Here is a 20,558-nt window from a genome sequence, read left to right on the forward strand (position 1 = left end):
CTTGTTTCTACCCGGCATCAGTGACAAGCTCCTTGCCCCTAGTTAAGGAGTAGTTACATTTATACAGTCCTCAAATTACATTTGGTCTTTTGAAGGCAACCACAAGGCCGATGTGGCCCCCAGTGAAAATAAGTGTGACACCCCTGCTCTATATTATTCTCAACATATCCCTGTTGATTCTGTACCTATCAATTATGCTTCTTAACCCCCACACCTTCCCTCCCCACCCCCCTCATTCTCTCCCTTCTCCCTCCCAGTAGATAACCCTCCATATGATCTCCGTATCTATGATTCTGTTCCTGTTCTGGTGGTTTGCTTAGTTTGTTTTTTGGATTCAGTTGTTGATAGTTGTGAATTTGTTGCCATTTTATGTTCATAGTTTTGATCTTCTTTTTCTTAAACAAGTCCCTTTAACATTTCATGTATTAATGGCTTGGTGATGATGAACTCCTTTAGCTTTTCCTTGTCTGGGAAGCACTTTATCTGACCATCCATTCTAAGTGATAGCTTTGCTGGATAGAGTGATCCAGGTTGTAGGGCCTTGCCTTTCATGACTTGGAATACTTCTTGCCAGTCCCTTCTTGCCTGCAAAGTTTCTTTTGAGAAATCAGCTGATAGTCTTTTGGGAACTCCTTTGTAGGTGACTCTCTGTTTTTCTCTTGTTGCTTTTAAGATTCTCTCTTTATCTTTACCTTTGGCATTTTAATTATGACATGTCTTGGTGTGGTCCTCTTTGGGTCCAACTTGTTTGGGATTCTCTGTGCTTCCTGGACTTGTATATTTCCTTTACCAAATTGGGGAAGTTTTCTTTCATTATTTTTTCAAATAAATTTTTAATTTCTTGCTCCTCCTCTTCTCCTTCCAGCATCCCTGTGATTTGGATGTTGGTATGTTTGGAGATGTCCCAGAGGCTCCTTATACTATCCTTGTTTTTTTGAATTCTTGTATCTTCTTGCTGTTCTGGTTGAATGCTTATTTTTTCCTTATATGCCAAATCGTTGACTTGAAACTTGGCTTCATCCCCTCCCCTGTTGGTTCCCTGTAGATTTTTCTTTATTTCACTTAGTGTAACCTTTATTTCTTCTCTTATGTTGTTGCCATATTCAATGAGTTCTTTGAGCATCCTGATAACCAGTGCTTTGAACTCTGCATCTGATAGATTGCTTATCTTCATTTCATTTAGTTCTTTTTCTGGGGTTTTGTTCTTTTCTTTCATTTGGGCCATATTTCTTTGTCTCCTCAATTTGGCAGCTTCTCTGTGTTTGTTTCTGTGTATTAGGAAGAGCTGATTTGACTCCCTGTCTTACTAGCGTGGCCTATTGTAGAAAAGGCACCTGTAAGTTGTGTGGGGCAGGGCCTTAGGTAATTGCCAGGGTGGGGGCAACCCATTTCACCACTTTGTGGCTCTGTGTAGGGGTGGACTTGGAAAGGGGAAAATGCCTCTAACTGGCCTCTGGAGGTTTTCCTGGCACTGGCCCTGTTCTCAGTCACATACACACTCTCTATAGGCACCTGATGCCCTTTCAGCTGTTGCTCTGGTGCTGAATACTAGAGGGGGGTAAATCTGCATAAGTTCTAAGTCTGTGCGGGCCATTAAGTGGAGTCTCCTGAAAATCCAGCAGTTTCTTCAACTGCCCCAAGCCCCACTGGTTTTTGCAACCAGTAGTTATGGAGGTTTGTCTTCCTGATGTTGGAACCCTGGGCTGTGTGGTCTGGCCTGTGGCTGGGATCCTTTGCTCCCAAGGTATCCCTTCAATTTTTATCCACCACATATGAACGTGGGACCACCCATTCCACCACCTCTCTGCGCCACACCAGGTCACTGCGCCTCTCTGCCCATCTCCATGTCTGTGCCCCTCCTACCCATCTGGAGAAATGTGGCTTATTTAAATCCTTGGTTGTCAGACTTCTTACAGCTTGATTTTCTGATAGTTCTAGGTGTTTTATTTGGGGGTCTGGTTGTAATTTTTTTCTGTAGTCATGCAGGGAGGTGAAGTGTGTTTATCTGTGCCACCGTCCTGACTGGAAGTCCGAATCACTTTAGAGTAAATGGTTAAAGATAAATCCTGAAGCCAAATGGGAAAATGGCTTGATTTAATCAAAATATAATCTAGACCTAAGAGCAAAATAATTTTCAGGGAAGGGGAGATCTAATAAAGGAGAGAAAAGTAGGGTGTCTCCTTCTTGCAGCCAGAATACTTAACCATTTCTAGAAAAAGATCTTTGTTTTAATAGATTCTGAAATCTGAGTATTTATTATGTATCTGTTAGTGACTGTGAGACTTTATTTTTATATTAATACTTTTGTGTACTTAATATAATGGCTATTTTATGTATACAAAGTCTGTCCAGAAGGTATCTGGTCATGTAATAAAAAAATAGAGACATTTATTGAACAAGATATAAGATACAAGAAACATTGTACATAGGACAATGACACATCGGTACCCTTCAAAGCAGGCACCTTGGGACCACATGCAGTTCTCTCAATCCCCATCAGCTGCCCTATTGTATTTGCCTGAATTTTGTCAATGGTCTGAAATCTCTTCCCTTTCAAAGGTGATTTTAGTTTTGGCAAAAGCCAGAAGTTGCAGGGTACCAAATCTGGGCTGTAGGGGAGTTGAATCACCTAGGTGATTTGATGTTTTGCCATAAAACTACATGAGACATGATGTATGAGCGGGCACGTTGTTGTGATGAAGCTGCCCATCACTAGTTGCCCTTAGGGGTGGCCTTCTGAGTCATCTGAATAGATTCTGCAGAGGACTGTTCAAGCTTAGCACAAAATTTGATGCAGATTGGTTCCTCTACTCGCTCAGTCATTTTGAATGCGACAGCCACACAGTACACGTGCTCACTCAACAGCATCTGCCACCTCCAGTGACTAGTACAGTAAAGTTGTCATTGTTCACACATGCACATTCCAGTCTACTGTCCTTAGCTGCCAGGTTACATAGATGTCACACAAACTGTTCTCATTATATTAACAATGGCTGGACTTTCTCCTGACTGACCTTGTATGTGGTGTGACACCTAAATTTGCCTCTGAAAGTCTAGAGCCTTTTCTTTAATTAATTATACAGTTTTCTGAGGGGCCAACACATGTTACGTGTGTTGTAGATGCTTAAGGATTTCTTAATTATTCTAGCAAAGAGTATCAAAGTTTGGTAGTCAGATGATAGACCGTATAGAGAAGATTTACTATCAGTGGACACTGATTTTGATTATAGAACTAAACTGTGTAGATTCTGCTCTCTTCTGATCAAATGCATGCATTTGACGTGTAGAATTTTAGTCATATGAGACATAGAGTTACTACTGGAACTGGAAGAGTTATATATGATAGATATAACACAGTAGGGGAAGAACCAGAGCATTGGAGTCAGATAGACGTGGGTTTGAATTTGTGCCCTACAATTTATAACTGAGTGAAATTGGTAAACCTTTGTTCCTTTCTTGTAAAAAAGATAACACCACTTACTGTGTGAGGTTTTAATAAATATTGAGGTTATGAAGATTCAATGGTAAGCACTTAAGCACAGTGCTGGCACATCATTGAAGTGTTCCTAAAATATTAGTCTCATATTAGTAAATGCTTTTATTTGAGGGTAGCAGATTAAAATAAGACATCTAACAGTTGCATTAACAAGTGACTTAGCATTTTAGCTTAAATGCTTTTATTAAAAAGAAAGATTAGCCATGACTGGTGTGGCTTAGTGGGTTGGGTGTCATCCCACAAAGTGAAAGGTCACCGGTGTGATTCCCAGTCAGGGCACATGTCTAGGTTGCGGATTCCTCCCTGGTCCATGTGTGTGCAAGAGGCAACCGATTTACGTTTCTCTCTCACACTGATGTCTCTCCCTCCCTTCCCCTCTCTCTAAATAAATAATTTTTTTAAAAGGAAGATTAATTATCTTCGTAATACATTATCAAAGATAGCAGCTTGTTTATTAACAGACTATCAACCATTCTAAAATGATCTAATGCCACAATCTGCTTCTACTTCAACTGGCTCCAAGTCATAAAGCAGAGATGAGCAGGTCTCCTGTTGTTTTTCTGATTTGTGACAGCAGAAGCTAGCTCACCTGCTGTGAGTATTTGGTTTGTGTTGCTGCACATCCATTTGAATCTGCTAGGAAGGCATTTTGCACTGGAATATTTTCAGCTTTCAAATGCTCATGAGTCTGGATTTAATATTTGAACTTTGTTTACTATTGTTTAAAGATGATCTGGTCATTTTTATAATTTATATGTTTCTTTCTGATATAAAAATAAAATTTAAAGATTTACTCAGTTTTTATGGCTCTCAAATATTTCATCATAGCTGTCACTCATGTTAGACCTTATGCCTCATATTGCTCTTGGTTGGCCATCTATTAAATGCAGAGTCTAGAGGGTGAACTCAAGTTCGGGGCCAAGTGCTATTTGATAGAGGCCAAATGAAAACTCAAAATTATTTTGGAAGGAAATGTTTAAGCCTGTTTATAGGTTGAAGGGAAGGAATTAGAGAATAAGTTGAAGATGTAAGAGAAAGAGGAGATAGAAGCAATTAACTTTGAAAACCAATTTCAAACGAGTATGTAGTTGGCTTGTATAATGTTTCCCTTCTTTATTGTTTATTATATTAAACCCTTGTAAATGTTAAGGCATTTTGGGGGGGGTTATTAGCTATGTGGACGATGCATCATAGAGAGATGAAATCAGAGCCAAGAGGACCAGTTAAGAAATTTTATATTCTTATACCCCGCCGCGCCCTCCCCCCCCACAACAAATGATACAGACTTGAATGTTATAATGAAGAGGACAGGCTAACATCATGTGTTATTCAGTAGATTTCGTACAGTTTTGGAACTAAAACTGTGGTGCAAAGGAAAAGGTGTTATGTGGAATGACTCTTAGCTTTCTGATTTGGTGACTAAATAGATTATACAGTTTTTAAACCAAGAGGAAAGGGAAGATTAATGGAGAAAATGACAAGTTTTTGACACATTAATTTATGTTATCTGATGGATGTCAAACTGGAGATTTCTGGTTGGCAGCTAAATATTTGTATCTGTCAGTCATGTGAGACATGTAGCTCAGAGGGAGTTGAATTTACTGATTAAATCACTTAGGGAGAATAGTTTTAATGAGGAAAGATTAACACTAAGAATAGAATCGTGAGGAATATAAACATTGAAAAGGAAGGGGAAGATAGAAGACTATTAAAAGGAGGCCTAAATCAAATGGTTAAAGAGATGGGAGGAAAACCAAAAGAGAATCTCATTACATAAGCCAAAGGGAAGTAGACATTTTAAGGAGGACATTGTTAATGTCAATCACAGAGATTAAGTACCGTATAGAACAGGTAGAATCAAGAGCAGCATCGTTTACACTGAACTATAGTGTAGTATTGAGAGCTTATATTTCATGGGGTGGAGAAAGGCTAATTCATAATTATTTTTCATAATGAGCATAGTTTTAGAAGCTAAAATTTTATGGTATTTCTAGTTTAAAGCTATTGCCTTAAGGCTGTCAAGTCAGATATTAGTTTAGTCACAAAAGTACACAGTGCACATTAGTATAATGATATGAAATCATTCAAAGGTTTATGTGGGTATATTTAAACATGTTTATACTTCTTTAAAATTAATTGATTTTGTCTTTTTTTTTTTTTTAAGAGTTCTTGTCTCTTGGCAGTATCAATTGGCTGGGAAGGAGGTGTTTACGTACAAACCTGTGGCCACACATTGCATATAGATTGTCATAAATCTTACATGGAATCCTTACGGGTAAGTTAATTGAATGATTTTTAAAGGTGTATATATCTTTCCTGATATTATGTATATCATTTGAACTATCCATACTATAGTTCCTTCACCTCTTCGACGTCAGGGATTTCGTTTTTCACTCCACTTTGGCAGCTGACTTCCATGGCTGTAATTTCATACTTCGCTACTCTAGTTCTGAAATATTAAGCTTTACTGTGCTACCGTATTATTTGAATTTGTATAAGTTCTTTTATTTTCACTCTTATACGTATGTTTTGCTTCTGGCATCAAGATCTATAGTCCTTTAATCCTGTGCATTTCCCCGGGGCGTTAGCTCTTACCTAGCCTCCTCAGTCACCTGTCCTTTGCCCATTCTGCTCGTAATACCAGTCGTTTCATCCACCTCCTTTGATCATAGACCCAGGCAGCTAGCCCTGCTAGAAAAAAATCATAAAACTAAGTAAACTAGCAGCTCCATAAATTACTGGTTTCCTATAATAAAGTCTTAGACGAGAGCAGCGATTTTCAACCAGTGTGCCACAGCTCTTTGGTGTGCCGTACGAGTTTCCAAAACGTGCAACACCTTACTGTTTAGTCAGTGTGAATGAATCAAAATTATACCTATATATACATATATATTTTGTCAGATTGGCAAAATACAGGGTCTGGCACAAATATCGCCCCCTTTTTATTACAAAATCATAAGCATGTAATTGTATAACATAACAATATCACACTCAAGCACACAACGTGACTTTTTAGGTGAAATGTTCAAATGAAAACTGTAAGTTATTACAGCCATATAATTCCCTACCAACCACACTCAAGCAGGAGTTACTTCTCCTGGACCCTATACATATATTTTAGTGTGCTGCAAAATTTAAGTAATTAGATTTTGTGTGCCATAATATGAAAAAGGTTGAAAATCGCTGGACTAGAGTCACAGACTGTAGATACTACTTATCGATTTGTTTACCTGTCTTTGATCAGGTTTCTCCTCTAGTCTTCTTCGCAGCTATTCCAAACCTTTGCCTCCCCCATCCCACTCTTTGGCTACGTCCGAGATCCCTTTCCTCTTACCAGTTTCTGTCTTTTCCTCTGTCACCAAGAAAACCGTGGTCTCTTTCACATACTGCTTTAGCTTCCTACCTTGCTTTTCTATTCCTCAATAAATGACTGCATCCCAACCAATCCTTTCTTTTCTAGTCTTTGAGGTAGTATTCGTTCTCTTCTGAGGAATAATCTTTCTTTTTAGGATGTAGTATTCCTTTTTTCACGTTACCACAGGGGCTTCGATTTGTCAGTAAGTAAATTTGTTTTCTCTGCATCTTCAGTTTTTCTGCCTGATCTGTCCCTTTTCAGTTCATAGAGACACCAAAGTCTGCCACTTAAAATTCCTTCCCTTGACCTTGTATTCTCCTGTAACTGCAGTCTTTATTTTTCTCTCAGCTCAACTTCTTAAAAGCATGGTCTACTCTGTCCCCATATTCCTAACTCAGAAGCGGTGGATTTCTTTTTTCCTTTTCTGTTCCTTACTTCTCACATTCAGTCACTCACCAAATTCTGTTGATTCTGTCTCCTGACTCTCATTCGACTATATTCTGCCTTTAGTATTTCCACTTCTGCTGTGTGTATGCCTTTATCTCTTCACTATTGCATTTGCTTTCTTACCAATTTCCTTATTCCAAGTCTAGCTTAATCACTGTATTAATCTTTGTAAAATGTAAATCTGATGACTTGTGGCTTAAAAATTCTTTACTGACTTAGTCCTGACGGGGTAAAGTTTACTCTTCTTTGAGCGGCATTCAAGGCACTCCATGACCTGGGCTTGCCTGGTGCTTTATTTTATCTCCCATCATTTCAGCATTGAGTTAATTAATGGCTCCCTAAGCACATTATTCCTTTTTCATACCTCTTCATTCACTTATTTACTCAACAAATATTTATGCAGTTCCTATAGTGTTCCAGATCCTGTGATAGTTTTTCGGGACACAGTAGTGAACAGGACACAGTTTCTCTTAAGGAGTTTATTATGCATTGAGCGAGACAGAAATGAACAGTTGCAGCTTATGTGCTAAGTATTATGAAGTGTATATAGCGGGGGTGTCGAACTCATGTTCACGGGGGGCCACATCAGCCTCACGGTTGCCTGCAAAGGGCTGAACGTAATTTTAGGACTGTGTAAATGTAACTACTCCTTAACTGTTAAGGAGTTGAAATTACATTCGACCCTTTGAAAGCAACCGTGAGGCTGATGTGGTCCCCGGTGAGAATGAGTTTGACACCCCTGGTATATAGGCTCTTACTGGAACATCTGCTAAGTGCTAGAACATTTCATGAAGTAAGGTGCTTGAGTAATGAGAGATAAGACTGGAGAAGTAATCAGGAGTCACATGGTAAAGGGCTTTGTGGGCCATGTAAGGAATTTGAACTTTAGACAGATTCCTTACAGAGATACATTAAAGCCATTAAATACTCTTAAGCCGAGATTTGACGTGCTCTGAAAGTTTATTGTGGTAGTTGTGTAGATTGCAGGGGATTGTTGTGGGATTGCAGGAGAGTAAGAAAGAATGTGGTGATATCAGTTAGGAGGCAAGAGATGATGGTGGCTTGGCTTGGTTATGGCAGTGGAGATGGAGGAGAGGTTGGATATTTGAAATGTATATAGAATATGAATATATGCATATATATGTATAAAGAGCCTTGTGAGAGATTTCATGTACAGCATAAGAGACGGGAAGGAATCAAGGTGAGCGGTGATGGTGATCACTGAAAAATTTTGACTGGTAATAAGAATCACACATTAGGTAAATCATACTGGCAGCACTGTGGTTGGGAGACTGGTTAGGAGACAGTAGCAAAGGGGTAGAGGAAGAAAGTGCATGGAAAGACTGATAGGGTCTAATGACCAGGTATTTGGGATGGGAGAAGTCAGGAAGCTGAAGCAGCTGACATGACTCTCTTCCTTCTAAGGCAAGAGTTGTAGCTTTCTTTCTGCTGGAGTACAGAGGGAAAGGCTGGGGCAGGTGAAGGGACTTCACAGGTGGGGAGGTGGTTTTGAAAACCCAGTTTGGACTTGGGTGAGAGAGTGCTTCGTAGGGTGTTGGAGCAAGATTGCCATGCAGTGTTCAGGGCTTCTGAGGTTGGAAGTAGTTTGTGGAAGTTATTTCAGTGTTTTCTAACAGCATTTGATTTGTAGAATCAGAGAAGTCATACATTGGATTAATTTTGTATGAAAGCTTTGTCAGGTATGTATGATGGAAGGACATATGGAGGGGAATGAGAAGTATTGACTCGAGAGTTTTTGAAGTGGTAGATCATGATATATAGCACGACAGGAATGGCCTGATAAACTGGGACAAGAAAGGGACTAAGGGAGACAGGAGTTGGCAGTGAGAATATAAGATGTGTGAATTTAGTGTTTTCAGATATGGATGATTTTGGGTCATTACAGGACAAGAGTGTGGTCCTGCGAACAGGTGCTCATAGGAGCTGATTAGGTCAGGGAGTTGAAGGATTCAGATGTGAGACGCGTCGTCGACATACACACTTAAGTTGCATAGGAGGGAGGTAGGACTTGGAGTGATGAGGAAAACTGATCTGGTACCAAAGTCTTCATGTGATTGAAGGCAGTGGAGACCAGTAAAAGGGAACGAAAAGGGTGGTATTGTTAGATGACACAAGTCACACAGAGAGGAGGATGCGAGATTAATGATCTCGAGCCATCACTGGAGATAGAAACCTGCTGAGATGTGGGGGATGTAGGGGAACGGGTTTCTGGGGAGGCCTCAGGAAAGAACTGAGTTTCAAACAAGGTGAGGAGGAGGACCCAGTATTCTTTAAAATTAAGGCAATAGGGAAGCTTATCACGTCCTTCAATGACCAGGACCACTGCCCCTGCCTTCTAGTACACTCTTCTTTTGTGTCTTTAAAACTTAGCTCACAAATCTCCTTCTCTGGGAAGCCTTCTTTGTTGCATTCATCACATTATTATTATACTTTAGTTGTTTCTATCTGCTTTTAAGTTGTTTGTACCTCAAGTCAGATATATCTTAACTCTTTATGCCATCACTTGACACTTGATAGAGTTTAGTAAGTGTTTATGGAATTGGATTTAAGAAGACAAGGTGTTACATTTTTAAGAACTTGAAAAACTAAATGTCATAAGTAAAAAAAATAGAATTCAGTTCTATTCTATTCAGTTCTAAAGTATTTGAGATCCAAAATATAGTGAAATGAGGACAAAATAAGAATTGGAAAACCTAAGTTCATTCTGACATTGTCATTAACTACCTTTTTAAAACCATAGGCAAATAAATTTATTGTCTTTTCTTTCTATCTTACTTTCTCATTATTTTTGTCTTGTTAGTAATAATGGTCATATGGTTGCATCCATACATATACATAATGGATTAAAAACACATTTCGAGATAAAGCATTAGGTTAGTAACAGAATAAGAGAGGCTGCTGGGAAAAAGATATATAATAGGACTGCACAACAGCAACAGCCCAAAGGAGCAAAACAGGTGTGGGATGGCTCCAGGTAAAAGAAGGGAACAGGTGTATCAGCCTGGGTTCTTGTCTTAAGTCCTCTGGTTAGATAGCATGCATTGCAGTGTCTCATGAGCAAGAGCTCAGGTGTATTATGTCTCTTTTTGAAACTTCTTTTTCCTCCTCTTTCAGAAATATCTGAAGGAAGGTTTTAGTTCCCCTCCTATCACACTTATGTTCTGAGTACTCTGAATCTTCCCTCTGTCTGTTAAACCTAGACAAACGCGCTATATAAAGTCTAGTCAGTTGTGTTAGGCAATTAAGACACCTTAGAAGACACACCACTTTTTTTTCTTTTTTCTTTTTTTTGGTTTATCAGAAGCTGTCTATCCCCTTTACTTGGGCACTCGGAGAATCTCCCTAGTAATCACTGGTAGATTATGAAAACAGGGGCAAGGGGTAAGAGAAAGGTGATCCACTTTAATGTGTCCTACTTTTTGAGTTACTCTATCTTAAATCCACGCTTCAGATTGATTACATCATCACTTGAATGTTTCAGTACTGAGAGAAGAGTAGGGTGCTTAAGCTGTTCATTGGTGATGGCAACTATTCCATGATTGCCATGATGTAAGAAGTGACTTGATAAGCTTCAACAGTTAAATGAGAGATTTCATTTATGTTTTTGTGACATATATTAGAGATGTCTTTTTTTTGTATGGTTCATTTATTTACTATAAAATGTGGTATAAATTTTATTCTATGTTAAGGTGTGTATCATACATCTGTTATGTTTATTTCATCTTTTAGAATGACCAGGTTCTTCAGGGGTTCTCGGTGGACAAAGGAGAATTCACGTGTCCTCTCTGTAGGCAGTTTGCGAACAGTGTTCTTCCTTGTTATCCTGGAAGCAATGTGGAAAATAACCTTTGGCAACGTCCTAGTAACAAAAGCATGCAAGATCTCATAAAGGAAGTGGAGGAGCTGCAGGGACAGCCGGGAGCTTTCCCAGTAAGCATCATTGTAAGGCAGAAAAAACCTGGTTAACTCAGCTCTGCTTTTTAGCTTTTATTTTCATTCTGGTTTTAAATTACTCTGGGCCTTTAACATTTAGTAGAATTGCTTTTAGAGGTTTTGTTCTTTATTTGTAGTTGTTAAAAATAAAAATGAGTAATAGAACAAATTATTACCAAAGGCTGTACTTTTCCTTAGTCTAAATTGTTATAGTTTTAATATATATTTCCCAGATCATTAAATCCTATAAGCTTAGATATGGTTAAACTTTTTAAAGATGTTGAAATGTTTAAAAACAAAGCCAAACAAACAAACTATGTCTATGTATCTTGCAATGTAAAGCATAGTCTAATCATTTAAAACTATGTCCACTAGGTGTATTAGGACTAAGATGATATATTTATACATATACACACATGTATTTTATGTATGTACAATTATAGATTTACACACATTTGTGTGTGTATTGGATAAAATATTGTATATACTTGATCGAACCATTCACCATAAGTCAGTCTATTTTGCTGTGTGGTTTGGTGTAAGTGAACCCATCTTTTATCCCATGCAGTAGGATTTATTTGATTTAAATTCAAATATTTCACCTTTATTATAGATTTATGATATATTTCTTGAGAGATGTGACAGCTTTGCCTGGTTTATGCAATAAATTTTTGAAAAGTTTGAATATTTGACTTTTGAAACAAATTCATTTTGAAAGCTACTCAGAATCACCTCCTAGCTGTCCCTTTTCTCAGTTGAAGACTAATTTTAGAGTCTTTGTTTTTTTGGTAATTCTAAATTTTTACATGTTTAAAGTATGCCTAAAGTAAGGGACATTGATATCAATCTTTGAAAAATGAAAATCAGGTTTTTTATAAACATGGGAACTATTCAAAAATATTATTTTAATGACATCCACTCATTTGTTTAGAATATAGTTCATGTGATTAGTTCATGGTTGGGTTATATAGTGTTACCAGTCACAATGTAGAATTAGGATAAAAGATCCCAAACATAAGAGAAAATACTCTTTGATCTGTTTTATCTTTCTGCACTAAATATATTTATAGCAGATAGCTAATGTACTTTTTAAATTTAATTTTATAGTATGTTCATATGATAAACATTGTAGTGTTAGACTGTTATTAGGGAAAACTGAATATAAGTTAACTTTGTGTTTCTGTTTGTATTTTTAACAGTCTGAAACCAACTTAAGTAAAGAAATGGAATCTGTAATGAAAGATATCAAAAATACAACTCAGAAGAAATATAGAGACTATAGCAAGACCCCAGGTTCACCAGACAATGATTTTCTCTTTATGTATTCTGTTGCTAGGTAGGTGTATATAGTATATATTTTTATATTTACTCATTATTAGTTGGGTTTATTGTTTTATTCATTGTCATTCATATTTATTTAAAGCAAATATATTTTTAATGCTAGTTGAAATTATGGCTAATTTTAGAACCTCCTAGAAGGACTATAGAAGTATAGTTTTTCTTCATTTTTCTAAAGAGTTTATTTTAATGAAATATCGAGTTAAGTGTTATTAAGCATTATCCAGTATGTGGGAAAAGTATGTTATTAACATTTTGAGTCAGATATCTACCTCAAAGCATGTAAATATTATATATGAAGAGTGGTGGTAAGAAATCACTATTCAGCCCTGACTGGTGTGGCTTAGTGGGCTGAGCATCGTCTTGCAAACCAAGAGGTCGCCAGTTTAATTCCCCGTCAGGGCACATGCCTGGGTTGCAGGCCACATCCTGGTTGGGGGCGTGTGAGAGGCAATCGATACATGTTTCTCTCCCTCTCTTTTTCCTTCCTTCCCCCCCCCTCTAAATATAGATAAATAAAATCTTTATTTTAAAAAAAGAAATCACTATTCAAGTTCTGTCAACAAGTGATAATATTGAGAACTAAAACATTGCATTATGTTAAACACCATTTATTTATTAAAAAAATAATAGTAAGAAGAACTTATTTTGTTTTAAGCTAGTCAAAGATCTAATAAAACCCTTGAAGACTAGAGTCGGTCACATAAAGGAGAGGAAGCAAGCACAAGATTAGGCATACCCTAAGCCTCTATTAGTAGCTAGCTGGAGGTTCAAGAGAATACAGGTAAATAACTTTCATCTTTCAGACTAGGTAGGGTTAGTCTCATTGACTGAGTAGGCGTTCAATATCTAAGAAATAGTTCCAAATAGGAATTTTGGAAAGCTTAATTGAATGAAAATGGAGAATGATAAAAGAAGTAATTAGGGAAGAAATGGGCACAATTAGAAACTTGTAAACATGTTCTGCCAGAACTGATGTTGTAGGCCCCTGGATCTCTCTAGAAGCATGCCTCATATTTGTCCAAGTAGTGTTGTCATAGGCAAGATTTAGAGAGATAATGTGACTGGAAGTCATGCAGCAAATTCGTGGCAGAGTTGGACTAGAGATCTCCTGAGTCATGCTCCGGTGTCTTTTCAGTTCCTTTCCTCTGCTGTCGTCAGCTTTTATAGGTCATAGATGAACGCATGGCCATTCTCTTTGTCCCACTCCTGGAGCAGAGGATAACAAAGGGTAAAAAAAGTTGTGTGTAGTCTTTAGAACCCAGGAAAATCATGGAACCAGATTCAGGAGAATTGCAGTAAGCAAGTTGGAACTGAAGATAAGGAAACACTAGTCTTTGGTTTAAGAACGCGAATGCTGGACATAGATTGATATAAAAGGATCTAATGAATTGGGAAGTAACTTTCCAGTCTGCGAATTCCTGACTATTGTTGTTAGTTATTTATCCAGAATGCTTTGGGGAAGATATAACAGTTAATTTAACATTTTGTCTCTGGACAGTTACCAGTTGCATACTTGCAATAAAATGCACTTTATAAGTAAACTAAGTGGAACATAATTTATTTTTTAATTGAATATCAGTTAATTTGCCAAGGTTTCAAGGTTCTGCAGAACTTTTGTACTCTAGTGTGGTAATAATGTCGCAGGAGATTGCGATGAATGTCAGTCAACTCAGTTATGATGTGTGTGTGTGTATGTACACAGGCAGTCCTCCACTACTTAGCAGTGGAATCTTTTCTGAGAAGTGTGTCGATATGTGATTTTGTTGTCGTGTGAACATCATAGAATGTACTTACACAAACCTAGACGGCATAGCCCACACCCTAGGCTGTATGATATAGTCTAGTCAAAGAGTACACTAGACTAGCTCCCAGGCTACAAGCCTGTACAGCATGTTGCTGTACAAATAAACACAAGATTAAATCAAGCACAGGAAAAAATAACGCAATAAACATGCAGTAAACATGAAATACATAAGGTGGCTGCCAGTGTAACATGGCATACTGTTTTACAGCAAACCTTTTTTATTTTATGACTAGAAAAAATACACTCTAAAATAATGAGAAAAAGTGAGGTATAGTAAATGCGTAAACCAGTAACATGGTTGCTTATCTTTATCAAGTATTATGCACTATCCATAATCGTATGTGCTGTACTTTACATGACTGGCAGCACAGTGTGTTTGTTCACACCAGGACCGCCACAGACACGTGTGTAATGTGTTGTGCTGTGCTGTTAGGATAGTTATGACGTGCTAGGTGATAGGAGTTTTTCAGTTCCATCTCATCTGATGGGGTTACTGTGGTATATGCGGTCCATTGTTGCCCGACATGTTGCTATGCAACCCGTGACTGCACACACACACACTTATGTTGATTATATATTTGTGCCTTTGATTTTATTAGGATTGACCTTATAATAAAGTCATGGTTGAATGGGAATGATCTGTATATGGAATTTTGCTATAGAACGATAAATCCAATAATTTGATTTAAGTATATTTTAGTGGAAGTTTTTAGATTCCTTTTGGTTTGAACTTACAGAATAAAGCTAGCTGTGATAATGCAAGAGACTTTTCAAATCAACATATTTCAGTTTTTCTCTTTTATAGAGAAGCAGAGACAAATGTCAAATGTTATTTACTAAAGATACACATATAGAGAACATACACTCTCTGTTCTCATACTCCTCAGATCCTCAGTGATAAACTCTAAAGCAGTAAAATAATGATTCTGAGTGAGAAAGTATATAATGCTTAAAAACCTCATTTTCCTTTGGTTAAAATTACCCAGGCCATTGCAAAGTTTTCACAGTGAGATTGCATGCCTTCTCTAAGTTTTATTTAGTCATTAAAAAGAAAACAGAAACAAAATTGACTCAGAAAACAAAAACAGGAATTGAAGGAAGAAAAGTATATTGTGTATTATTTGAATAGGAAGTAATTTTCTCAAGGTACAAAAACAGATTCTTTATAATTATCTTATGCCTAGCATATAACCTTATTTCATAAATATTTATGACAATAGATATGATATGCCTAAAAGGTAAGCATTAAAATATTAATATCAGAAATGCTTAGATATTTAAATAAAATATTTTGAAATAAGCTTAATTTGAATTACTTAACTTTTGAATTAAATGTCATAATTCTTAAATATATAGTTGATTGGAATGTACAAGTTTATTTATTTGACATTAATAATTTGAATTGACTGCAACCCTAGTTTCCTGGAGCTGAATTTCTTCCTGTTGAATAAGTAATTTTGTTTGCTCTTTGGGGAGCTCAAATTTTTTGATGTTTAGAAACAAAATATTTCTAGTGGGTAACTAGCCTGTAAAATTATTTCCTTTAATAATTGTTGTAGAGCTTTCTTTGTAGGACAATGAGTATATCTTTGTTTTTAATTTTATTTGTATGGTGAAGCCTTAGAAGATTTTCTGAGGGCAGTAAAGAAGAAATTGTTGGAATGCTCAGAAAACTCCTGCTCCCAAACATCTTTATTTTAACATCATCCATTTAGGAGGGCAGGAAAAACTATTGTGTTGTGACTTTCAGCATTGAAGGAAGGTCAGGCATGGTGCACAAGATACATTTGTGTCTTCTTTTCTCCAGCAGTGTCACATTAGAGGGCCAATTTTGTTGTAAATGAAATAAGGAAAAGCTGATGGTTAGGGCCTCTGGCGTTGATTTTTAAAGTTTTAGATAATATTGCATCACACTAACCTTTTGGATAGGTAGTATTTGTTTTTTTAATTCAGAAAGGATGTTGTATAGGAGGTTGTCCTACCATAGTCAGAAATAATTAATTACATTTAGTAGTTTTTTTCCCAAGAATTCTTTAAAATAACACTCCTAGTAACATGTTTGTCACCCTTTAAAGTATCTTCTCTGATGATTGAATAAACAGAATTGTTCTTGTATTTATATTTTAATGAATATTTTTGCAAGTTATGCTGAAATAAAAGTTAACATTCTAGTTCTGACATTCGATTGTAAGAATCATGTTTCTGGTTAGCTCTTTTAAAAGTATTGTCCAGAAAATCTTAGTTTTTATAAGAGAATATAGCCATTAATTTTTTCCTACAGATTAGGCAATGGAAGATTTGTGAAAACAAAATGTATTGATCTCATTTATATTCCCCTGATGAAGGACCACATGCTGGTCTCCGCTCGCTTTCTGTCCACTAATACGAAATCCTTGTCCCTGCTTCCTTGCTGGTAGGTTTTTAGAAGTTCAGTGAGCAATGCAAATCGCCTGAAGGGTGGAAAATTTCCTTGTCACACAGATGCCCTTATCAGCAGCAACCAGATGGAGCTCTGAGCAGAAACATTATCAGTGTTAAATTGCTTTTCTTCCCTCTCCTGACTCACTGCCCACCCCCTGCCCCAACAACTAGACAGGATTGAAGCATTCCTTTAGAAGTGGGAGGCAAATGTACAGATTTAGGAATATTTAATATTTTGAACAGTTTGCATTTATAAGTAAATGTATGAAAATAACATTTTGAAACATTCTTGTTCAAAATACAATCACAACCAGTTCAAAGTGTTTTGTTTTAAATAAAATAGCATAATATTCATTCTTGAGTTCACTTGTAAAGAGTAAGTTTGAAACTTGGCTGCCTAATTTTTTTTTTAAGAGGGAGATATAGCTCACTAGTAGTCTCAGATGCATATCTTGGATATAAACATGTTTATTCAGTTTTAGTTGTGGCAAATAAAGGTATATTTAAGTTTATTAATACTGTTGAAGTTAAAAATACACAATTTGTCATTCAGAATTTTTATTTATTATTTTGGCAAAAATGGCTATTTTGCTGTTACTATTTTTGAGTAAATTTTAGATTCTGCATCAGTTTGATTTTCAAAGTATTAATTTACTAATTATTCCTATTTTGTAAGTTAAAAATTGCTAAATATTTCATAATTTCAGATCTATATGAACAATACGACTGATGCTTAGCAGTGTCAATAGTTACACAGTGTATTTTAATAAAACCGTAATTTTAGAAATCCATATAAAGACTGCTGTTAATTGCGTGTTGTTGCTAGCCACGTTGACGTTAGTGATGTTGCTTCTCAGTATTGATTTCTAGATGCCCTCTAAGCTCCACTGATAGAAAAATCGGTGTGCCCTCGTGTGTTGTATGGCAGTGACCCCTACTCAGCGGCTGACAGTACAGATTCTTCAGGTTCATTTGTAGGTTTATGTGGGTATTTTCCTTATGGCCTAGGTTTTAGTGTTTGACAACATTTGGAATTTTGAATTTCACCATGATGTGTGTGCGGTTTTGTAGGTATACATATGTACATATAAGTAAGGACAGATAAACTGTCTCCTTTTTTATTTCTAAGTATCAGAAATAAAATTGTGCTGATAATGCATAAGTTATATTTATGCAAATAATAAAGTTGAAGAACTTTATTATTTAGGTTGATTCAGTCATATCAGTAAGACAAATCAAAAAGTATTGATTGCTTCAGCCTAATGACTGAGATATACTATAATGCTTTACTTACAGAACCAATTTGGAACTTGAATTGATTCATCGAGGAGGCAATTTGTGTTCAGGTGGTGCGAGCACAGCTGGTAAAAGGTCTTGTTTAAGTAAGTATTAAACAGGGTTAAAATTTTAAAAATTTATAATTACGGCATATTTGAAAGCATGTACAGACAAAGTGATCTTTTGTTGTATTTTCAGTTTCTTTTTATGTTATATATAATCCATTTTAATAGTGATTATATGCCTTAAATGGTTAATCCTGCACTTAGAAGAATCAAGAATATTCCACTCTTTCTGTACTGTGATTACTCAGTAAATAAATGCCATACTAATTGATCAGATTCACATTGGTTCTAAGACAATATACTATTCCCAGATATAAAAAACTGTCCTTGAACTTGAATTCCTTTAAAGAATTTTCACATTGTCTAGATTTAAGAAAATCATTTATAATGACAATTTGTATTGCCTACAGAGCCCTGTATATAGCTGCTGTTAAGGAAAAAAGGCATTTTTACTGTACTTCGATATGCATGTTAAAGTGCATTAAAGTTGTATATATTTGCTTTCATTTATGAATATACTTTATATTGTAAAATGGCATGATTCTTTAACACTTTTATAAGGGTAGAGTTGAGAGAAGTGTCATTTGGAGCTAACGTAGATTTTTTATGAACATGGTTTTGATGCTATCTCTTTTTTAGTCGTTGTTTAGAGAATCAATGTGAATTCTGGAAATAATATTGTCTAATGTCATGTATAGCTAATTATTGGTTTCAAATTACTGGAGTTAAAATATTAATGTGATTGGTACAGGAAATAAAAATTGTTTAAAATACCTAATATAATCTTTTGAAAAATAAATATCTTTTCTTAAGTGCTAAAATATTAGTAATTATAAAAATTATCAGTACATATTGGTTTTCAAAAATATATGTACATTATTTTAAAAAGATATATGCCCTGCCTGGTGTGGCTCAGTGGATTGAGTGCTGGTCTATGAACCAAAGGGTCACCGGTTCTATTCCCAGTCAGGGCACATGCCTGGGTTGCGGGGCAGGTCCCCAGCAGGGGTACTCAAGTGGCAACCACACATTGATATTTCTCTCCCTCCCTAAAAATAAACAAATAAAACCTTTTAAAAAGATAAAAAGATGTATGTAATTTTGGAATGATTTTAAAGCAAAAGACTAATCAAAACTAATTTGAAATTTCTAACATCAATATACAAACGTATGAAATTTCAACTGAGTTTTAAAATTCTTACTAGTTATATTAGATTTTCTTATTTTATTTTGGGTTATCACTTGATTCCTAGAACTTTAATGTTTTGAAGGTTTTTTTGGGGTTTTTTTACTGATTATTTAGTATTTATTGCCCCCCTTGATGAATGCAGTTAAACCCTACTTATACCCAGTGATTTGGTGTTATGCTTAATGGGGAAGTTGTTGGTACACAGGAGTATTAGCGTCTAGTCTGTTTGAATTAGCAGAAACTATGATTTTACTAATATAAATTATTTTTTGTTAACTTTTCTTAATTGCTGTTTGGCATTGGCTGATGATATTCCAAAAATTGTTATGTTAGTAAGGGTTTAATAAAGGAATTTTATTTTTATGTTCAAAACTTTATTTTTTTCCTCTTAGGTATTTAAATTTATTCAGAGGTTTATAAATGATGAATTTATTCAGAATCCTAAAATTAGTAGTAAAACTCTAGCAGTAACCACTTCAATTATTACACTCAATATTTATTTAAATTATTAAATTGATAGTTACTTCCAAACTTTCATTTCCTTTTAATTCCCCCTTTAGCAAATCAGAGATTATATTATGCCAATGCAGGGAAGGTCATGATAAAGCGCATCTTAAATATAAGTTAATACTGTTTTGAGTTTTATTTGTTTTTTTAATCAATTATGTTTTTATTCAGCTTTATTGAAGTATGGTTGATAGTGAAAATTATATATATTTAGGATATACAACAAAATATTTAGATTTTAGTTTTCATATGATTTGTTATTGTTCAATTGCTTATGCATTATTTATCCTACTATTTATAAAAGCAGCTCTATTAAGTCATGTATGTAGAATATATTGTATATCATATGAAATCCCACCATTTTTAAGTTTATAAACTTACTGTATTTGTTTTTTTTTGAAGCTTAACTCACACCTGATTTAGGCTGAACACCAGAACTTAAGTCGATGGTGTCTCATAAGCTCTTAGATCAAATATGTCATTTTTTTCATCTTCCAATAGAACTTTAATGGTACTATTAAACAAAAATTTTGTCTTTTTCTAGAGACTCCTTAAAAGTCAATATTTTCCTTTTCCCATTCTTTGGCTCTCCATTGCCTCTTAAATATCTCATAAAATTTTTTTAATTTAATTTTTTCACATTTAATTAAATATTGGTTAATAAATTAATTATATAGGTTTCAAGTGTACAATCCTATGAT

At 35.7% G+C, this 20,558-nt stretch overlaps 1 protein-coding gene across 4 annotated transcripts in view; it reads left to right on the plus strand.

The window, feature by feature from the left end:
* The window catches only part of UBR3 (ubiquitin protein ligase E3 component n-recognin 3), a 200,602-nt gene that overhangs the window by 135,434 nt on the left and 44,610 nt on the right, over positions 1 to 20,558 (plus strand). For 3 of the 4 annotated variants that reach the window (XM_045196300.2, XM_053918766.1, XM_053918765.2), the window contains 4 exons: positions 5,661 to 5,771; positions 11,049 to 11,261; positions 12,452 to 12,588; positions 18,115 to 18,200. In XM_045196300.2, the coding sequence (XP_045052235.2) occupies positions 5,661 to 5,771; positions 11,049 to 11,261; positions 12,452 to 12,588; positions 18,115 to 18,200 (547 nt within the window). The remainder of the gene's footprint in view (positions 1 to 5,660; positions 5,772 to 11,048; positions 11,262 to 12,451; positions 12,589 to 18,114; positions 18,201 to 20,558) is intronic. The other variant, XM_045196301.2, reaches the window with a different exon arrangement.

Source organism: Desmodus rotundus, chromosome 2 (assembly GCF_022682495.2).
Source record: "Desmodus rotundus isolate HL8 chromosome 2, HLdesRot8A.1, whole genome shotgun sequence".
In the NCBI taxonomy this organism is placed as follows: domain Eukaryota; kingdom Metazoa; phylum Chordata; class Mammalia; order Chiroptera; family Phyllostomidae; genus Desmodus; species Desmodus rotundus.